Source organism: Hemicordylus capensis, chromosome 2, assembly GCF_027244095.1.
Source record: "Hemicordylus capensis ecotype Gifberg chromosome 2, rHemCap1.1.pri, whole genome shotgun sequence".
Taxonomy (NCBI): Eukaryota; Metazoa; Chordata; class Lepidosauria; order Squamata; family Cordylidae; genus Hemicordylus; species Hemicordylus capensis.
Genome location: NC_069658.1, coordinates 142892279 through 142913474, shown reverse-complemented (window position 1 = coordinate 142913474; position 21196 = coordinate 142892279). Strand labels below are relative to the sequence as shown.

Sequence of the window (21196 nt, the reverse complement as noted above, 5' to 3'; positions counted from 1 at the left end):
TAAATGTTTTATGATGTTTTTAATTGTTAATCATTGTTTTATGCCTTTATAATTTTTGTTTTAATTATTAACTGATTTTAATGGTGTTTTAATGTAAACCGCCCTGAGCCTTTTGGAAGGGCAGTATAAAAGTTTTGATGATGATGATGATGATGATAATGGTAATTGGCACCCTAGGTACAATTCCAAAAGACCTTGAAGGGCACCTCAGCACCATAGGGGCCACATCAACCAATTACAAAAAGCAGCTTTACTGGGAACAGCCTATATTCTGCAACAATGTCTACAATAACAGCAACATTGATAATAAAATCCAGCCATCCCAGGTCCTTGGGAAGGACTTGATGTCTGTATAAAACAAACTAGTCAATAACACCTGTCTGTGTAAGGAAGAAATAATCATATAATAAAAAGAAAGGAATCTTGGCAGATGGAGCTTGTCATGTGGGGGTGGGGAGCAAAAAGCTGCACTTCCTGGAATGGTTGGGATGTGACCCCCTTGTGAGTCCTGGCCCACCGGTTGAAGGCCAGGACCTTGTGCTCTGCCATTGGCTCTGTACCCTTTAGTGTTATGTACAAGTACTAATTCTGGAAAATATTATTCTTGCAGCTCCTTGAACAAAATGGTGGCTATGGAAATAATGCTCAGCCTAGGACATCTTCTAGTCTGGTGCCACAGAACTCAAAACCTGCAGGACAACTCAACAATATGTATAATGCAGGTACGTTATCGGCTGGAAGGTACTTCAGAAACTGTAACGATTCCAAGTTCTTGTGCTTCTCATACTTGAAAAATCCTGGAGAGATTCAGTCTTATTTTAATGAAAACGACAGTCCTCATTTGATCATCACGTCTGTGACACATTTTTGGTACTAATGGCACAGTGGGGAAATGACTTGATTAGCAAGCCAGAGGTTGCCAGTTCAAATCCCCACTGGTCTGTTTCCCAGACTATTAGAAACACCTATATTGGGCAGCAGCGATATAGAAAGATGCTGAAAGGAATCTCATACTGTGCAGGAGATGGCAATGGCAAACTCCTCCTGTATTCTACCAGACAACCACAGGGTTCTGTGGTCACCAGGAGTCGACAACAAATTGACAACACACTTTACCTTGCATAATACCCTTAATTATAGAATTCCTGTGTTTGTTTATAGCATGAACACTCATCCCAAAAATTGGAATAGAAAAGGAAGAGACAACTCATATTTTTGTATTTAGTCTTAGGGGTGTATTAATTATTATGATGATTTGTTAAAGTGCCACCATTGTTCGTGGCATTTTATATAGTAACACAAGACAAATTCTGCCTCAGAGACAATGAAACAAAGTGTATGTGTGTGTGTCTTGCAGGGAGGGAGTGGCAAGGATAATGGTGCAGTTTGAAGGCACACAATTGAGCAGCATTGCTGCATCAAACAAGTCTGGGTCTAGTCAGTCCTTGAGTGGGAGACACTTGGGAACCATATGTATGTCACTTTGAGATCCACCATGGAAGAAAGGTGCAAAGTTACTTGGAGAGTAAGAATGAATGTGTTGTCAGTCTGAGCATTTTGAGCTCCAAAAGCCAGTGTTTGTGTACCTGTGGCTGGAGAGAAAGTGTTTAAGCCACTTCAAATGCTGCAGTTGCATCAGATATACAGTGTAGGTCTGTAACTGTAATAGTGTAATGTGTAAAGCAGCCTTCTGACCACCTAAACAGGTAGTGGCCGACTGCCATCTCAAAACAGATGTTGTGTGTGTCTCTCATAACAAGTTTATTGGAGCTATTCATTACTCATCAGGATACACATTATAAGAGTGGTTAGGAGTGCACTCAAAGCCATGCTTCTTGCTGATGGTTAGCAATTTATAAGAGATCTTCACTGCTGCAGAGGGATGTTTGTTTAATTATAGGCTTAAGCCTTGCTAATATAACATAAACAAAAAGAAGGGCTATTCAAAGAGGTGGCTGATGGCTCACAAAGTGGCAGAGATTTATATGAACACTTAAGGCCTAGGGAGAAGTTTTTAAACATCCTGCAGAAATCTTTCCACACTTGCAGCTTCTAGCTCCTGGTGGCAAATGCAGGAGCTTGGGTAAGAGCCCCAGTCTATGAGGGTTTGCTTTGGTGGTACTTTCCCCCAGAAACCCCCTGTGGCCTAGAGATTCTGCAGCAGAGTGGCAGCTGGAACATGTGAAGACTAGGAAGAGGCATTTAAATATTCCTCCACCCCCTTCCACATTGTCTCTTGCACTTGCTGTCTGAAACCAAGACATCGTTGGCAACCTGGGAGAGGAAGTCCTACCCAGTGAGGAATAAAATCCAGCTCATTTTATTGTGTAAAATATATAGTAAGATGCCTCAAACTTTAGTAGGGAAGATACAGCGTCAAATCAGTATGTGAACACACCATCAGATTGTTGAAACTTAGGAACTGAAATAAATGTATGGGTTTGGAGCTGGGTACTAGCCCTGAACTGAAAAGATAGTGGCGATGTTTGATCTAATGATCATAAATAAACAACTAACTAACTAATGGTGGCGATGAAAGGCCCTTGAATCATAATTCTGGTTCTTGCCTTTAGGTCTGACAGTAGCAGAATGTGATCAGACTTATGGAGGATTCTTTGATATTCTTAGAGGTGGAACAGAGAGATTTTTCACAAACATCAAGGACACATCTTCAAAAGTTATCCAGTCTGTGGCCAAGTAAGTAGAAAAGCAGCTGTACTGATAAAGGAAGCACAAATACTGTACATCACCATAGTTTACCTCTCTCAATGTAATGGATACTTAATCCGAACACGACGAATATTTATATACTGCTTTTCAACAAAAGTTCCCAAACGGTTTAGATAGAAACAGAGGAAGAAATTGGCTCCCTGTCTCCAAAGGGCTCACAATCTAAATAACAGCCGCTGGAGGGATGCTGTGCTGGGGATGATAGGGCCAGTTCTCCCCTTGCTAAATAAAGAGAATTGCCAATTCTAAAAGGTGCCTCTTAGCAGGGCATGTATCATTCTGTTTCAAGTGATCACCAGCTCGAAACTTTGTGGAAAGGGAGGTACAAGACTGTGCTGGGATTAGTTGATGGATTCTTGTTCTTTCCTGGGTTTTAATCTTGTGGTTTCCAGTGTAAGGCTTTCTCAGCAATTGATATGGCTGTGAAGTTTTATATGTTAATAGAAAGATAACTTAAATCCTTTTTTTAAGCCTCTAAACTGTGGCACTCTAAATGTTAAAGATCTGAAAAGTCAGAAATCTTGTTCATTTAAAAAAATAATCACACAGTTAAGTTACACAAGGATGGAAGGGTCATCATAAGGGTCATCAACGGTCTGTGACTGCTGCCAAAGCAACAAACGCATTTCTAATAGGGGTGACCACAAAACACACTTTGCATTCCATTCTGAGTCCAGAGCAGAATGCAAAATGTTCCATCAGAACAATCATCTCTGACAGAGCAACCCCCGCCCCTCTAGACTGTTCCACCGCCACTTTGGAATAAAAAATAGTGACCAGAAGGGTCCAAACATTCTGAGCTTGGAAGAGCTCGGAATGCTCAGAACTACCTATTTTGAGGTGGAACGTTCTGACTTCAGAACGTTTTGCACATCTCTAATCTCTAGCTTGTCTCCTACCACTCAGCATAATATAATACAGCTCGTGTCCTGACCAGTGTTCTTGTAACAGGAATTCCCAGATGTTGACTCGGATCATCCCCAGCCAAAGGCCATTGCAGCTGGGGATTGTGGGAGATGTAGTCAGTAACATCTGGGAAAACAAAGAATGTTGGTCTTGACTTCATGACAATCTGCATTTCCAAACCACCTGCCTCACATCTAGACCTGCTAGAATAAAATGGAATTGTAACTAGAATAGGCTAAACATTTGTAATACCCTTGAAGCTGAAAGTTTATAGAAAGCATCTGAAGCATGGCAGTGGATTTCCTCATCTGTAAAATAAAAATATTGAAGGCACTGAAATCCCCATCTGAGTCTAACTGATTCATAGCATTGTCTAGTGTGTCTGTTTATTTATATCCTGGTTGTGGCAAAACCCACAAGGCTGCTTATAGCATAAGTACACACAAAATAAATCTTTTTTTTTTTAAGATAAAACATGAGTCAGTCAAAAGAAAACAATTTCCACACCTTAAAAAAAACAAACTTGTAAGAACCAGCAGTAGAATCTGCATTAAACTTAACCAGCTCATCTAAAGACGTTTTGGAATAAAAAGGTCTGATGTAATTTCCTGGCGGAAAAGAGAATGGGCCAGGTGAGCTGCTCCTGGGGGTGGAGGGTAAAATAACAGAAAATATCAGACTGGCAGATACAGCTTTGTTCTACTTGATATTGGTGGAAAGATGAATAACAGTTCAACTGTATAATAGAAACATAGCAATGAACAGTTGATAGGGGTTTGTACGAACCGAATGTTGTGGTTGTGGTTGTGGTTTGGTTCGAATTTGAACCAAATTCAAACCAAACTGCTGGTCCGTGAACCGGTTCAGTCAAACTGTCTGAACGGTCCGGTCTGTTTGACCGAACTGGTATGGTGGTTTGAGGGGCTATGCTTGTTAGCAAAGGGGTGGGGGGATCTTTGAAAGGGCAGCCAGGGGCGGCAGCAAGAGGGCACCTTTAAAAAGCAGAGATTAAGGTTCTTACTGGTTCAGCAGTGGCAGCCGCCACTCCTCAAAGCCCCCCAGCAGAGCCCAAGTGCATGGGTGGGTTGCTGGAGGGCATTCTTGGACTGCAGCAGGGGGCTTTGAGGACTGGTGGTGGTGGCTGCCTCCAGGCCAGTAAGAAGCTTAATCTACATTTTAAGGTGCCCTCTCGCCGCCTCCTTCCCCCCCACCACCCTGCACTGCCGCCCTTTAGAAAACTTTTCCAGTATTCCCCCACCTCTCAGCTTGTAAAGGAGAATCCTCACCAGATTCTCATTTCCAAGCATAGCTCCTCGAACCACCAAATTGGTCTCCCATGGACCAGGCTCGATTTGGTTTGATTGTGGGCCAGACCACCTCTCGTCCGGTTCGCGATCAAACCATCGAACCAGCTCGGAATCTAATGGTTCGTGCACACCCCTGACAGTTGGCCTACACATCCAGTGGAGTCTTGTAGTAGAGTACTTTTTAAGACTGTGTTGTATAACTTCATGTATGGCAAGAACATGATTTCATTGCCTCTCGAGCCACTAACAGTGACTGCCGAGAAGTGCAGGTGAGGGAATCCCATATGACTGGGATAATGACGGTAACAATAAAGATTTGATTTGATATGACTTTTTGTTTTGTTTTTGTTATGGTGCCAAAACAATGTAGGACCAGTCAAGGGATTGTGCATTTTTTTGTGGCTGCCATACTGCCTCCATTATGTAAGAAAAGGGTCTTAATTTTCCCCATGTTTGAGAGGCAGTGTGTGAGTGAGTGTTGACTACCAAGCTAGAATATGAATCTAATCCTGGCCTCCACATACTTTTGAGTTGCTCTAGACCAGGCCTGCTCAACTTGGGCTCTCCAGCTGTTTTTGGACTACAACTCCCATAATCTCCAGCCACAGTGGCCAATAGTCAGGGATTATGGGAGTTGTAGGCTACTATCTGCAGGAGGGCCGAAGTGGAGCAGGCCTGCTGTAGACGGATTGAGCTGTCAGAGATCTGTCACAATTAGACCCATCTTTGTAGACCTTGCCCTTACTTAACCTTGAACTGCACAAATGCACGCTTGTCTTGAACTTGATGAAACGATAATGGAAAATTAGCTGCTCATTACAACTGTAGCAGTAAAAGCAGGAAAAGGCACACTAGCAGTCTACCTTCTTCTCTTACATGTTTTCATCATCTATTCATGGGAAGCCATGGTGTTCACTGTCCTGGTAGAATTCTGCGGGTCCTCTTTGGGGACATGGCAGGGGGTGGGTGAAAAAGCTGCCCCCCACCCAGACACTAGACTCATCAGTGTCTGCACGAGAAAGATTTTACTCCCACCTGAACGAGGACACTGGCTGCATGACGTGACTCTTCCTATTCAAGTGATTGGCAGCTGTTTGCATATGCAGGACAAAGTGCTGCAGCTGAGGACACCCAGCGCCTCCAGTCATCGGTAGTGCAGATGGGAGTGTATTGGGAGCGTACATTGAGAGAGAATGTTTGGGGTGGGCAGGTATAACATTTCCCTCTTCCTTGAGACTCGGTAGCCCAGTCTCTGCTGGAAGACATGCCCTTGTCATGACAGGCATTTTCCTAGCAACTAAATTAAACTGAGTTTATAGAGAGATTCAGGCTCACTGCTGTGGAGCAATTATGACATCAGGAGTTAGGTAACCAATGAAAGCATCCATGATGCAGTTTTGTGGGTCGCACTGAGCGGAGGCAAAACACACAAGCCCACATAGGCCAGGAATAGATCAGCTGGCCCCACATCTTTCTCCTACATCAAAGTTTAGTGCTTGAATGCTAGCTGCTGTATTCTGTCAGCGGGAAAGTGCTTTGGGATGGACTGGAACAGTTTCTTTCAAGCGGAGCCTCTCTTGGGCAAGGTGAAAGTTTTGGCTTCTCCCCGCACCTGTGGACCAAATGTGCTCTCACCGAGATTGTGGGAATTTGTGCACAAACAGGTTCGGAGGCCCTTTTACAGATCTCCGAACCAGTTCGAAGGTCCGGCCGGTTTGATGGCAGGCCGCACGCATGCACCGGGCATTTCTGGTCCAATGTGCGCTGGAGCGGCAAGGAGGTACGCTGCCATCCCACATGGCCGTTTCTAATCACAGCGCCGGTGGGGGAAATGCAGCCCAGGGGTGTGTGTGTAAGAGCACCCTCCCTGCTCCTTAAAGATACCACCACCACCCCTGTCGTCAAACCGGTCACTGCCGGTGCCATGCACATCCTTAAACTGGAACTCCAGGCAACACTCTCTAGAGCTGAAGCAAATGCTTTGTATCCTCTGCTGTGTTTGTAGTTCTTAATGATCTGAGTGGTGTGCTAGGGCGCTTGGTGCTGAAACCATGTCTCAGTTCTGTGTAAGAAATCTGAGGTGGCCAGAAGTAAACATTTTGAACTTGGCCTACTTAATAATTTGTAGTGGTGATCTGTGAAACTTAAAGGTTTTGCCATCAAGTTTAGGTTAAATCTAGTGCCAGATAATTTTGTTCCCCCTCTTTAAAAAAATAAATAATAATCGTAGGGCAGTCCACTTGCTCAAGAAATCTAACACATCTGTTAGCCTACACCATAGTATCTTCTGTTATCTCCACTCTGGAGTGGATCCAAAGAACTTTATGACTACTTCTGCACCTCAAAAGGAGCTTGGAGACTGGTGCGCCTTGAGTAACTGCTCCCTGTGTCACATGACAAACCTTGTGAAACTGAGTAGCAACTTCAAAAGCACTTCGTTATGACATTGGGATGTGGGGGTTGTTTTTTTTAAAGGAAAGCATTAACAAAAGCTCTTGGGATCCTGTCCTACAGAGTATGTAGAGAATGAAAAGCACTGCGGCTAAGATCACAATTCCAGACAATTGGATTGGGAAAATTTCCAGAATTTTGAGTCGTGCTATGTGCCCCTACTCCATTCTATTGAAATCAGCGGCATTTCCAAGTAAATGTGTATATCTGTGTTTGCATTATCTCTCTGGAGTTGGTACATATAACAGAAGTGCAATATATCTGACAGTCAACTATAGTTATGGAAATTGTCCACAACGCTGCAATGCACTAGTCCAAATTGCACTACGCTGCAATACAGCACACTGTCATGGCTTCTAATGAGTTATCTGTGTGGCCGTTAATGTTAAAGTAGCTCACCCTGCTCTAAATTTTGTGGAATGAATTGCTTACATATATGCTTGGAGTGCAAGCTTGTAATTGCTGCTTATTTATGTATATGGTGTCATTTAGAAAGCAACACAAGCCACCACCACCACCCCCCAAAAACCCACCCCAAACCTCCAGTGGCTGAGATTCTATAGGCCAGTGTATGTCATTGCAAGGCCTGGGAGCCAATGGCTGCTCCCATCAACCCTAAGTGCCTTACCGAAGGATTATTTTTTGGCCTGTATGAAGCTTCAGTTTCAGCTGAATACTCGACATGGCCTCCCGGTGCTACACAAAGGTGCCTGTTCCCACCATGTTGTGGTTTGCCCAGCATTGATGGGTTGTGTTTAAGGAAAACTGAGCTCTGTCAAACTCCAAAGCCATTCTGGTAGGTACATACAGAGTGCTGGGAAGTGTAATCCTTCCCAGCACTCTCCCCCAGAGCTTTGTGGGCAAAGTGCTAGAAAGGCCTACACGTCCCAGCACTCTGTATGTGCCTACCAGGATGACTCTGGAGTTCGACAGGGTTCTGTTTCTCCCAAAGGGGCCACCCTGGTGCTGGAGGAAAAGTAGTACTGTATAGAAGTCTCTCTCCCACTCCCACACGGAAGATTTTTTTTTTGCCAAAGTGCCCCTGCTTGAAAAAATAGTGAAGATGATTGCTATAGGCTTTGGGCATTATTGATTACTTGTAATGGTGTGTTCCTAACCTGATATGGCTTAAGACGTTGGCTTGTGGGGAGGATGGGAAGCAAGATAATGTGTTCTGGGAGTTGTGAAGTTGGTTTTTGTGTCACTCCTTTTTTGCATGCTATGCTCATTTCCTTGCCCATTTTTTCCCTTCATCTTTCTTTCATCAATTCATATCCACGTTATTTAGCAACCCGAGGTAAATATGTTTGGTATATGTTCTGTGTTTTGCATGCTAACCTGCTTGCTTTGACCTTTAACTTGCTAATGTTAAGTAGCTAACCATCCATGTTTTTGGATCCTGAAGTTATACATAAGGGATGATTTGCCAATCCCTTTCACTGTGTTAGCCAATGGATGTTGGCAAAGTATACCAGTCTGAGTTGTGAAATGTTTGGTATGGGGCAATTAAGTATGGAACTTTAGGAACATAGGAAGCTGCCTTCTACAGAGTCAGACCATTGGGTCATCTAGCTCGATATGGTCTACACAGACGGGCAGCAGCTTCTCCAAGGTTACAGGCAGGAGTCCCTCTCAGCCCTATCTTGGAGATGCCATGGAGGGAACTTGGAACCTTCTGCATGCAAGCATGAAGATCATCTTCCAAGAGCGGCCCCATCCCCTAAGGGGAATATGTAGCATTGCTCACACATGGATTCACTGGATTCAAATGCAATCCAGGGTGGACCCTGCTTAGCAGAGGGGACCATTCATGCTTGCTACCCTGAGACCAGTTCTCCTCCTCCTCCTCCTCCTCCTCCTCTCGAACCTTAATTTTGCTAGTCCTCCTTACTGAATAACGTCAGAGCTTCTGGATTTTGATTTATTTGTTGCTGTTGCTGTAGCTTCACTCCTCTTCCCCCCCCCATAGCTATTCCCCCCGCCCCATCCATTAAATAAGCAAACTGTTGAATGTCAGTTGCTCTCCTTAAGATGAAGATGGGGGGATTTATATATATATATATATATATATATATATATATATATATATATATATATATATATAATATATATATAAAAAATATATGTGTATATATATATATCAGGGTGGTTTACATAGAGAAATAACAAACAAATAAGATGGATCCCTGTCCCCAAAGGGCTCACAATCTAAAAAGAAGCACAAGATAGACACCAGCAACAGTCACTAGAGGTACTGTGCTGGGGGTGGATAGGGCCAGTTACTCTCCCCCTGCTAAATAAAGAGAATCACCACGTTAAAAGGTGCCTCTTTGCCCAGTTAGCAGCAGAGGATTCCTGGTTTCTGGATTCCTAAAATTCTTAGGGGTAGGAAACTGAATGTGCATTTTCAAGCAGGGTGTGAGCAAAATAAGTCTGAAGTTTAGTGCATGAACATGCTTAGCAACTTGAAGGTGTTCCTGATATCACATATGTAGACTCCTGATTAAGCCCTAAAGAATCATGATAGATGAAGAGACTGATGTGGATTGTTTCATACTAGCACTGGCTGTTTGTTGTGTGCGAAATCCTAAAACTTTAGGTAAAGAGGCGTAAAATGCTATCTTGATTGTACTCCAAAGGCACTAGCATTGACAGAAATAGTGGAGATGATATTCTTTAGAGGGTTGTGTTTGGGGAAATTGCATGGAAGTCTAAAGAGCTGTCCTTGAAGGGAAGGGCTGGATTTCACTGGAGAAGCAAACTATAGCCAGTTCTAGAATGTGGGGCAGGTTTGGCTGCAAGTAAACTGTGTTGAAAGAGCTGGAAAGGAAATGACACTGAGACAAGGAGGATGGTGGGCCCCCCCAAAAGCAAAAGACCACTTTGGATTTCCTAGAGACTTGAATAAAAGTTCAGATGTCTCCATGTACAGAAAGTTGGTGTCCTTTTCTGCCGTCATGGAAGAAAGAGAATTTATCTGAAATTCCAAACTGGCAACGCATAGTTCCTTTCTACTCTCTATTTAGTGAAAACATGAAGAGCATTTTTATGGTGCAATGAGACAGGAAACTGGAACCGACTAGTTGACTTAAACATTCGGCAGGATTTCAAAGCGAGGCCTTCCGGTACCTCTTCACACTGCCAGTGGAGGAAATGCGTTGAAGACTGCCCTCTTGTACAACTGTGTGCCAGGAAGAGGGCTAAGCTTTAGAAGCCAAATGTGCCCACTTGCCACATCCTGGGAGCCTCTGAGGTGTGGGGGCCTTCAAAGATGGACACACACTTTTGCATGGGCAGTGTGAAGCAGGTTCAGGAGGGCTCTGCTGTGTGATTTTGCTCCTATCGTTTATGGCTTTTGCTAAACACAAAGCTCAGTTTCTTTGAGGGGATCTTTAGGTAGAAGATGCAAAGAATTAGGTGTGCTCTTGTGTATCTTTACTGTTTTCATATTGAAGCTGTAGGACTACTGCCTTAAAAAGAAACTGGTCTAGGTTCTTTTTGCCAAAGGGCAGCTCTCCCTTGTGAAAGCTCTTCTCTTTGGGATTGTCTGTTTGGCTAGTGGGCATGGATTGCATTCCTTGTATAATTTTCTGCCTCTATAGCATGACATTACTGACAGTGCTAATCCTGTCTTTCAAATGGTAAACACACTTATCTCCACTAAGGAGCCTAAATACTGACATCTGTGATGCTGACCTAAGTTAACCTATTTGTGTAACTCTCTCCTTTCTGCTCACTCAAGAACTAGATACTAGTATCTTGTGGATTTGTAGTCCTCATTTTAATCCATTTAGTTTTAATACGGTCCATTTTTATGGAGACTTTCTGTGTACTTATGACTTAACATTAAACATGTTTCTCTAGAGACTGTCCCAAATACGTGTACAACTAAGTGAAACAGCATAGATTTTTCTTGATCAAGGAGTGTGGCATCCAATATGCCCCAGTAAAGTATAAACAGGGCCATGTGAATTGATTTCATAGGAGCCCAGCCAAATCCCAATTTCATCTTTAGTTTCAATGGTTCTGGCACTCTTTCTTGACCTCTGCAGCACGGAAGGTCCATGGAGGGAAATATGAAGTAGGGCTAGCGGAGAGTGACCCTTGTGCAACATTGTGGACTCTTGGCAGTTTGGCTGGAGATGGGAGCAGCAATGCAGCTCTTTGCTGATGACCCTTGGCTATATTAAGGGATTGGTATACCAAGGGGGCAGAGCAGGAGATGTTTGCCCTACATTGATAAGCCAAAGAAACTTCTTCTGCTCCTCTGGTTTAAGCTACTGCTAGTGCTGCAGTACTTCTATGAAACATTTCGGCTACTATATGGACCACTAGGAACAGTTTCCCTGTTGCCCACCCCCACTGCCTTTATGTAAAAATTTATTTTGTAAAGCCTGTTGCCTTGTTTATGTATCAACTGCATTCTGCCCAGGAGGCAAGGGTTTCCCAGTGCTAGTCTGTGAATAGGAGCCTGTCCTCCACCTCCTAACCTATGCTGCTGTGCCAGATACTTCAGATAGCTGACATAATTGAGTTATTTGAGACAGATGTTCCAAAGAAAATCTCTTGGGGTGGTTTAGCTGGTATTACTCCTGCTTGAAAGGCAAGGAAGGAAGATAAGGGAGATTGCCTAATCAGTCTGAGTCCCCACCGGACTTTAAAAAAAAAGTCTTGCTATTTTGGGCAAACTCTAATTCTGTGCACTTAACTCAAATATTGCTTCTTCTTTCAGTTATGCAAAAGGCGATCTGGATATATCCTACATCACTTCCAGAATTGCTGGTATGCTAAGATCACCTTTATCAATTCACATATTTTGTCTCCTTTCACGAAAACAAAGACCTGAGTCTCGACCATTTTTGTTTCCCCAGTGATGTCTTTTCCAGCTGAAGGGGTTGAGTCTGCCATAAAAAACAACATAGAAGATGTGCGGTTGTTCTTGGACTCGAAACATCCTGGGCGCTATGCTGTTTACAATCTGTCTCCAAGAACCTACAGATCCTCAAGATTTCACAATAGGGTTCGTAAGTCAGTGCTGCTTTGCCCCTGCGACATTTTTTCACGGCTAATTTGATCCTGCTGAATTCTTGATTAATGTGAAGCCATAAATAAGAGCTGCTTGGATGTATAAAATGTTACTAGAAGAGTCCTGTGTCCTCTTCATCTTCTGCTCTTCCTGCTTGGTTTCTTTCTGTACAGACCAACCCTGATTTTGTGGGGACCACAATACTTTAAGGAAGTTACCAATCAGATGGCAGGTCATCACATTCCTGCTGAGCTGATGGACCTCCCTTTTATGTCATTTGCAAAATAGAGTTGAGGACACGTACTTTAAACTACTGCATCCTGGACCTGGTCATCCTGTCTGCTTCTAAAGAGCTTTGCAGGAAATGTGTTGACAATCATTGCTATTATGCTGTGTAACTAGTTGAACTGAACGTTAGAAACTATTTTTTTATTTCACCTGGTACTGTCTCTCTGAAACAGGTTTCTGAATGTGGCTGGCCAGCAAGACGTGCACCAAATCTTCAAAACCTTTATAGCATTTGCAAGAACATGCATGTATGGCTGAAGCAAGATCCAAAGAATGTTTGCATTGTGCATTGCCTTGTAAGTAGCCCTTGCCCTTGAAATCTAATTCAAACCTTAATGTAGTTTCTGCAAGGCTTGCAGGTATCTCGTGAGCCAAAATAATCCTCTCCTAATGGCTTGCGGTGGGCGGGAAATGCTAAAACGCTAAGTAATGAAAATAGGGATCTACCATTACATAGATCTAACATTTAAAACTTATACAGGGAACACTATAGAGTGGTTGATCCATTGTGGAATTTCTTACCAAGCGTTTTTGCCATGAGAAGCAAATAGAAAGTTTGTTCTGGTTCAGGTTGTGTCATCTATGGTTTATTTGAATCGGAAACAGAAACCAAAGGAGAGTTGGGCCTACAGGCTTCCTCATTGGCTCAGGGATGGAGTTGTGATGAAAATTTCTGGCTTCTAAAGTAACAGCTCTAGATGTCTTCCCAGTCCAGAGAGCTGTGGTTTAGGTGTGGCTCCTGAGTTTGGATGACAGCAGAGTTGTAGTTTACCATGGCAGGGTTCCATTGTGCATGAGATGAGAAGGAAAGAGGAGAGAAGAGCATGTGGCCACCCCCTGGTTTGTGTTTCCAATCCAACCAACCATGATGTATTTAAAATGACTATCCCATAAAGCAACCACAAGAGTCATTTTGGTGCTGTGGCAATAGCAAAGGAAAAAATCAGCATAGCTTCTACAAAGGGAAATCCTGCCTTGATTATCTTAACATTTTCTCTCTGTGTTAAACACACTGATAGACTTTGTACCCTTGGATTCTCAATACTCCTCTCACAAAAGGCTTCTGGGTAAACTTAGCAGTCATGCAAGACAAAAGAGGTCCTCTTAAGGATCTGTAAGGAGACTGAAAGCCATGGGTAGGAATAAATGGAGTGTATTTATAATGGAGGGCACTAACCAGTGGGGTGTCTTAAGACACCCTCAAGGATCTGTTTCGGGACCAGTGCTATTCTATTTGTTCATAAATGACCTAGAATTACAGTTGGGAGGTGGGGGGCAGGTTGGATAGTAAAAGCCAAAGTAGGTTGTGTTAACCTCCAAAAAGATGTCTCTAAACATCATAACATCTAAACATCTTGGTTTTAAGTGCCCGTTGGTAGAGGGGAAAACCACACCCAGCTTTATGTATTTACTGATGAGATCTGAACTGGCTGTGACTACCTAGGAAAGAGGATGTGGTGGATTCCTCAATGAAAGCATTCACTCAACCTGCATTAGTGATGCGAGAAATTTCATGGTCTAGATTATTAAGAAAGGGACTGAGGCTACAACTGTTAGTCTTTTAATGCCCCTATACAAACTTTCTGTGAGGCTGTATTTGGAAGACTGTATCTTAGACCTGTACTTTGATATGACAGAATCAGAATAATCTGCACCATCTTGTTGGAACCATGCGGAGGCAACTGCCTCCATATGGGTCCAACACACTGGTGTAGATTGTTCGGTTTCGGTCATGCTGGCCGACTGTGTGCAGCTCTAGTTGCCCCATCTCAAAAAACCAGTCTTGTCCCTAACCAGTTGTCATTGGCAACCTAGAATTTGAACCGGGGAGAGGGGAAGTGCTTAAGAAAAGACTTCTTTTTTTTTTACCACAGCCGTGGTTTCAAACAGTGTCTGGAAGAGCTGAGAAGTACAATTGAGTCAGCCAGGTGCTGTCAGTTACCACCACTTTTAGTCTACAATGAGGTAGTCTCAATTATAGACAGAAAGGATAGCTGTTGCCAGCACCCAGTTGCCATAATGATTCTTAGTTTTTGCACTGCAGTTGGCAGAGGGGGTGGGGATTGAAAAGCCACTCAGCACCACAGAACAGGTGAGTACATTTGGTTGGGGGCAGGGGATTATTAGCAAGCCTTTATTGTAGAACTGGAAAAGATGCACACAAGTTGAGTAAAATTCAGGAGGTAGAGCACCTTCCACATAAGGAAAGAAGCAAGCACTTTCAATTAAACTGATTGAGGGAAGAGCATGAGAGGGGAGCTGGTCTTGTGGGTAGCAAGCATGACTTGTCCCCTTAGCTAAGCAGGATCTGCCCGGGTTGCATATGAATGGGAGACCAGAATTGTGAGCACTGTAAGATATTCCCCTCACGGGATGGAGTCGCTCTGGGAAGAGCAGAAGGTTCCAAGTTCTCTCCCTGGCATCATCTCCAAGATAGGGCTGAGAGAGATCCCTGCCTGCAACCTTGGAGAAGCTGCTGCCAGTCTGTGAAGATAATACTGAGCTAGATAGACCAATGGTCTGACTCAGTATATGGCACTTCCTATGTTCCTATGGGTGTATAAAACTATGCATGGAGGAGACTGTGCCCCCCCCCCCCGTCTTATAATACTAGAAATTGTGCCTCATTTTGAGTTCCACAAGATGAAAGTCTTTTGTCAGGATAGAGGATACTTTATTTTATTTCAGTTTAAATCTGGAGATTGTGTACTTGCTGTCATTTTCAGCCAGCTTCATTTAGATGCTTTTATGGCATTTTGTCCCCCCCTCCCCCCACAGTAGCAAATAATCTCATTTTTAAAAACTGGATTTCTGATACATTTCCAATTTTGGGGTTTTTTTGTAGGACGGAAGAGCATCATCAGCTGTTGTTGTCTGTTCTTTTTTATGTTTTTGTCATCTGTTTACTACTGCCGAAGCTGCTGTTTATATGTTTAGCATGAAGCGCTGTCCCCCAGGAATTTGGCCATCACATAAAAGGTATAGTATCTGCAGAATCCAGGCTTGTTCCTTTGAAGCATTGTCTTCCTTTCTGTTAAAATGGCTATGCTTTGTAAAAATGGAAGACTGAGGATTTTAAGACACATTTGATGGCAAAATAGTTCTGCATCAGATCATCACAGCATACATTGCCTGGTGCAGATGTTGAAATCTTTTATCGACTGGGGGATTGAGATCATACTGGAAGTTGGCCTGCTGTTGATATCTAACTAGAAGCAGCTATAGCATAGTGGCTCAGAGCCTGGGTTGTGAATTCTGTGGCTGGAATCTCGCTTCTCTCATGAACTCGCTGGGTGACCTTAGGCAAGCCGCTTTCTCTTGGCCTCAGTTCTACCTGCTATATAGGGAACATAATACTGTACAGGATGGTTATGAAGATTCCAGCACAGTAACTCATGTGAAGCTCTTTGAAAAGGTTCAAGTACTATACAAAAATACTAAGAGTTTCTATCCAAATCAGAACAATTGCTTCTTGGGTTCCATGTGTGGGCTCCTATGCAAGTGTGAATAGCAGGTTGGGGCATAATGAGGATTGGAGCCAGTCGGGAGTAAGGATGTGCACGGAACCGCGGCAGAGTGGTTCGAAGGTGGCGGCGGGTCTCCCTTTAAGAGCGGGGGGAGGGTGCACGTACCCCTCCCGGCACTTTCCCCACGCCGGTGTCGGGTTTTTTAGCAGCCTTTCAGGGCGGCAGCATACCTCCCTGCCACTCTGTTGCCTTCCTCTTCCGGATATGGCCGGAGTTTGCGGATGTTCCTGGTTTCTCAGGTTGAGGCAGTGGCCAGAAGCGCTTTTTATCAGCTTCAGCTGATACGGCAACTATGTCCATTTCAAGAGGTAAATGACCTTAAAACAGTAGTACATGCTGGTAGTACATATCCAGACTTCTGTAATGCGCTCTATGTGGGGCTGCCTTTGTACGTAGTCTGGAAACTACAGTTAGTACAGAATGCGGCAGCCAGATTGGTCTCTGGGACAACATGAAGGGACCATATAACACCGGTTTTGAAAGAATTCCACTGGCTGTGGATATAGCAATAGCAATAGCACTTACATTTATATACCGCTCTATAGCCGGAGCTCTCTAAGCGGTTTACAATGATTTAGCATATTACCCCCCAACATTCTGGGTACTCATTTTACCGACCTCGGAAGGATGGAAGGCTGAGTCAACCTTGATATGTTTCTGGGTGAAGTATAAAGTACTGGTTATCACCTATAAAGCCCTTAACGGCTTGGGTCCAGGCTATTTAAGAGAGTGCCTCTTTTGTCATGAACCCTGTCGCCTGTTACAATCTTCTGGAGAGGTCAGGTTACGATTGCCACCAGCTCGTCTGGAGGCAGCTCAGGACCAGGCTTTCTCTGTGGCTACCCCAGGGCTTTGGAATATGCTCCCTGCTGAAATAAGAGCATCTCCTTCTCTGTTTTCAGGAAGACCCTCAAGACTTTCCTGTTCTCGCAAGCTTTTAATTAGAATTAATTTTAACCATTTAATGTGTTTTATACTATTGTTTTTATTGTTTCATGTATTTTAATCTGTGATTTTAAAAATATCTTAAATGTTGTACACCGACATGTACATGTCAAGTGGTATAAAAATATAACAAATAATTATACAGCGTATACAGGATGTAGAGCTGTAAATGGAACAGGCAAACTTACCGGGTGGTATATATCTTGGAAGTCAGAACACTGAGTTTAAGCCAGCTCCATATTTAAGTAATGTCTTGATACCAAAGTTCAGGCGAGCTCTCATTCTCGCCCGAATAAACGCTCTACCTACAGCGGTCTTATTTGGAAGATTCGCAGGCACGTCAAGTGTATCTAGAGTGTGCCCATGTGGATCTGGCCATATCGAAACAACCACTCACGTCCTGTTGTACTGTGATCACTATAGAGAAGTAAGATGTAAATTAATAGCCCCGCTCTTGAATAATTTCCCGGGTCATCAAGATGAATTTTATTTAAATTATCTGCTTACCAACCTAAATTCTGATGTTGTAGATACGGTGGCTAAATTTTGCTATATAATATGTCAAATGCGGACTCACGTGGTGAAATGAACTTTCTATTGTCGTTCCTATTTTCATTTTTATCTGTTTTTATTTTATTTTATTTTACTGGTCTATGACCAAAATAAATATATATTATAGTTTCAACAAATAAATAAAATAAAAGTAATTGCCCTTCAAACATGTGCCAGCAACAGCAACAAAAACCAGTTTCTGAGCATAACTGCACTCCCTTAGAAGAACATCAACTTAATAATTGTAAGCTGATATTAAGCTTATTATGTAAGTTGAATTTTGCAAGCTGTCCTGAGCCTTTGTTTGTGAAGGTGAGAGGTCTGATCCTGTGGCAAGGAAAAGAAATCTCCCAGGGACAGATCAAGAATCTTTTTTGTAAACTGGAAATGTAGGTTTTTTCCTTGTCAGGCCATCTGTAGGTTACAAAGACCTTACACGGGAATGTCTCGAGAGGACTCTCAGCACAAGGATTTTTTAATGGTCTAATAAGCTCTATGGACTGACTTGCAAGGTTGTGTAAGATTGACTCAACAGCACACACAGTGGTCAAAAATAGAATGCTTCAGATCAGTGAATGTTCTCTGACTTTTAAGCTGTACATGTTGTTTTATTGTATCCACAGGTATATAGAATACATGTGTGACATGATGGCAGAAGAGCCTATTATTCCTCACAGCAAGCCAATCCTTATAAAGTCTATCATCATGACTCCAGTCCCTCTCTTCAGCAAGCAACGCAATGGTTGCAGGCCTTTCTGTGAAGTTTATGTTGGGGATGAAAGAGTAGCCACTACCTCACAAGAATATGACAAAATGAAGTAAGTTGACATTTCATAGGGTAGTGATTTTTAGTGCCTTGCAGTGAAATTGCCAAAATCTAGTAGTACACTAAAACTTGCCGTTTTTTAATTATGGCTTGAGTTTTCATAGACTCCGCTTAACTGGCTGCAGCTGCCTGCTTCATGCATCTGACAAAGTGGACTCTAGTTCAAGCCACCATATACGCTTTCATCTTTAAAGAAGCACAAGACTCTGTTGAAGAAAGTTCAGGGTGATTTTTTTCCTATTGTCACTCTTGAGTTGTGATCTGATTTTGAAATCACATAGAACCGTGGTTAAATCTTGGTTCCATGCGACATTTCCATGCCTTGGAAGCATGTGCCTGCACAGGAGTTGGAAGACTTCTGCTTCTAACTGCGTTTAGAAACAAACCAAGGTTAGTTGTGACATCCAAAGCAACAGATCTTTACTTATTCTAACCAACTTGCTTTAAATAAAACAGAGACCCCTTTCAAACCTTGGATTCAAATCCCTTTTATTTCCAGCAAGTTTAAGCAAGCCAAGATCAATTAGTTTGGAAGACACAACCAATCTTTGTTTCTGCCCATAGTTAGAGGTAGAATAATTCTGACTTGTGTGCAGGCATGCACTCCTGATGCTCAGAGACTATGTGTGGAAGGAACAAAGGTTTAACCATGGTTCTGCAGGACATCTGAACTGGCCCAGTATCTGGATGCCTGAGCTTCTTGAACAAAAGTGAAAAATAAGAAAAAGGGGTTTGGTAATTGTTCAGTGGAAAGACAGAACATTTTAAATTAAAGGTGGACCTCATCATCCGCAGTTTCACATATCCACGGTCGGGCAATGAAGACCTGGCCTCGCTATACAGTGCTTTAAAAATGGTAAAAATCCATTTATCCACCATTCCTAGATGGCTGGAAATGACCTTCAAGGAAATGGCTCCTTGCAACAAAATAGTGCCCGGAAATGGCCTCTGAGGACATTTCCACCCATCATTTTGTTGAAAGGAGCCATTTTGTGGTGTGTATGTGTTTTAAAATCCTGATATTTTTCATGGTAAATCACCGAAATTGGCAGTTTCTTTTGGGAGAGGGCATTGCTGGACAGCTGGAAACCCACACAGTACTGAGTGAATGGGAATTGGGGGTGGGTGGGTTATGAATTGTTTGCTACTGAATGCTAACATGCAATGCATGCTTTCTCTTCTTAGGGATTTTAAAATTGAAGATGGCAAAGCAGTAATCCCATTAGGCATCACCGTCCAAGGAGATGTTCTCATTGTGATCTATCATGCTAGGTTCACTTTAGGTGGCAGACTCCAAGCCAAGGTAAGAGGAGGGATATGGGTCTACTTCCTTTTGTTCTCTGCAACTCCATGTAGATGGGCAAAAGTGACTGAGTATAGTTGTCCTATCTCTAAAAAGCATAACAGAAGAATTGTGCGCCCCTCCCTCCACAATTCGTGCAATTATAGTAGTAAAAATTTGTGATATAAAAAGAAAGAATATCTCTGACAAGAACTGCTTGCTATAGCATCAGCAGTCAGGGAATGATTGTGCTGATGTGCAAAGTGTTTTCTGATTAACGTGCATCCCTTCAAAGTGCGTGTTCCACTTAAATGTCCTTTTCACCTCTCTCTCTCTCTCTCTCTCTCTCTCTCTCTCTCTCTCTCTCTCTCCCTTTCACAAGATGGCATCAATGAAGATGTTCCAGATCCAGTTTCATACAGGATTCGTACCTCGGAATGCCACTACTGTGAAATTTGCAAAGTACGTTGTCTAGCTCTTTGGGAATTGCTTCCTAACCCATTTGCAACACATGCAGCACCATCATGTACAGTTTTAATGGTGTTTTTAAGAGCAAGTTTGCAAGACTTGTTCTTAAAATGTAGTTTTTTTTCTTCCACACTCAACTATGCATTATATCTGAGTCAATAAGATGAGCTCAGGAGCAGGCTTCAGACTGCACAGAGCCTTCTTTCCCAGCCCCTCTACAGCAATTGCTGTTACACTGGTCAAGTTCAAACCTGTGTTAAAACAAACTTATGGATGTCTTCAATGTCAGGCTCTAAAGGTGAGTGAGAGTTGCCCAAGTTTGTGTTAATCCAAGCAGGCAGTGGTCAGACATAACACAGATACAGCAGGGTAGGAGGGACTTGCATGCAAGAAGAAAGGTGTGTTCTTGTGTCTCTCCCCTCCCCCAGTATGTGCTTGTTGCATTAAAACACACACACTCTTCTTGATAGATGTCTCATGTTTTGACTACTTATGTGTAGCTTTGTCATGTGATATTGAGAAAATAAAATGGAACTAGCTGGACTGGGTGCAGAGCATCTGTGCGGCTGGCCCATCGCGCACCCCTCCTCCCCCCTGCCCCGCTTTCCGGCTGACCGGGCAGCAGCTTCTTCTCTGTCGCACCCGCTGGCTTCTTCTCCGCCCCCCCCCGCTGCCTGGCTGGGTGCCGGCTTCTTTTCTCTCCGCCCCGCCGGTGGCTTCTTCCTTCCGCTGCTGCCATTTCCCCACCCCTCCCATGGCTCTCCAGCAGCTCTCTGAACTCTCTCAAGAGCTGCCACATGGGATTAGCCACGGGTATGTCTTAGCAATAGCAATAGCACTTACATTTATATACCGCTCTAAAGCCGGAGCTCTCTAAGCGGTTTACAA

At 43.2% G+C, this 21196-nt stretch overlaps 1 protein-coding gene across 2 annotated transcripts in view; it reads left to right on the top strand.

The window, feature by feature from the left end:
- Window positions 1-21196, top strand: part of GAK (cyclin G associated kinase) — a 100847-nt gene that overhangs the window by 47649 nt on the left and 32002 nt on the right. For both annotated transcript variants that reach the window (XM_053297339.1, XM_053297338.1), the window contains exons 10-18: window positions 611-722; window positions 2574-2697; window positions 12127-12176; window positions 12266-12414; window positions 12882-13004; window positions 15554-15687; window positions 18356-18550; window positions 19744-19861; window positions 20223-20302. In XM_053297339.1, the coding sequence (XP_053153314.1) occupies window positions 611-722; window positions 2574-2697; window positions 12127-12176; window positions 12266-12414; window positions 12882-13004; window positions 15554-15687; window positions 18356-18550; window positions 19744-19861; window positions 20223-20302 (1085 nt within the window). The remainder of the gene's footprint in view (window positions 1-610; window positions 723-2573; window positions 2698-12126; window positions 12177-12265; window positions 12415-12881; window positions 13005-15553; window positions 15688-18355; window positions 18551-19743; window positions 19862-20222; window positions 20303-21196) is intronic.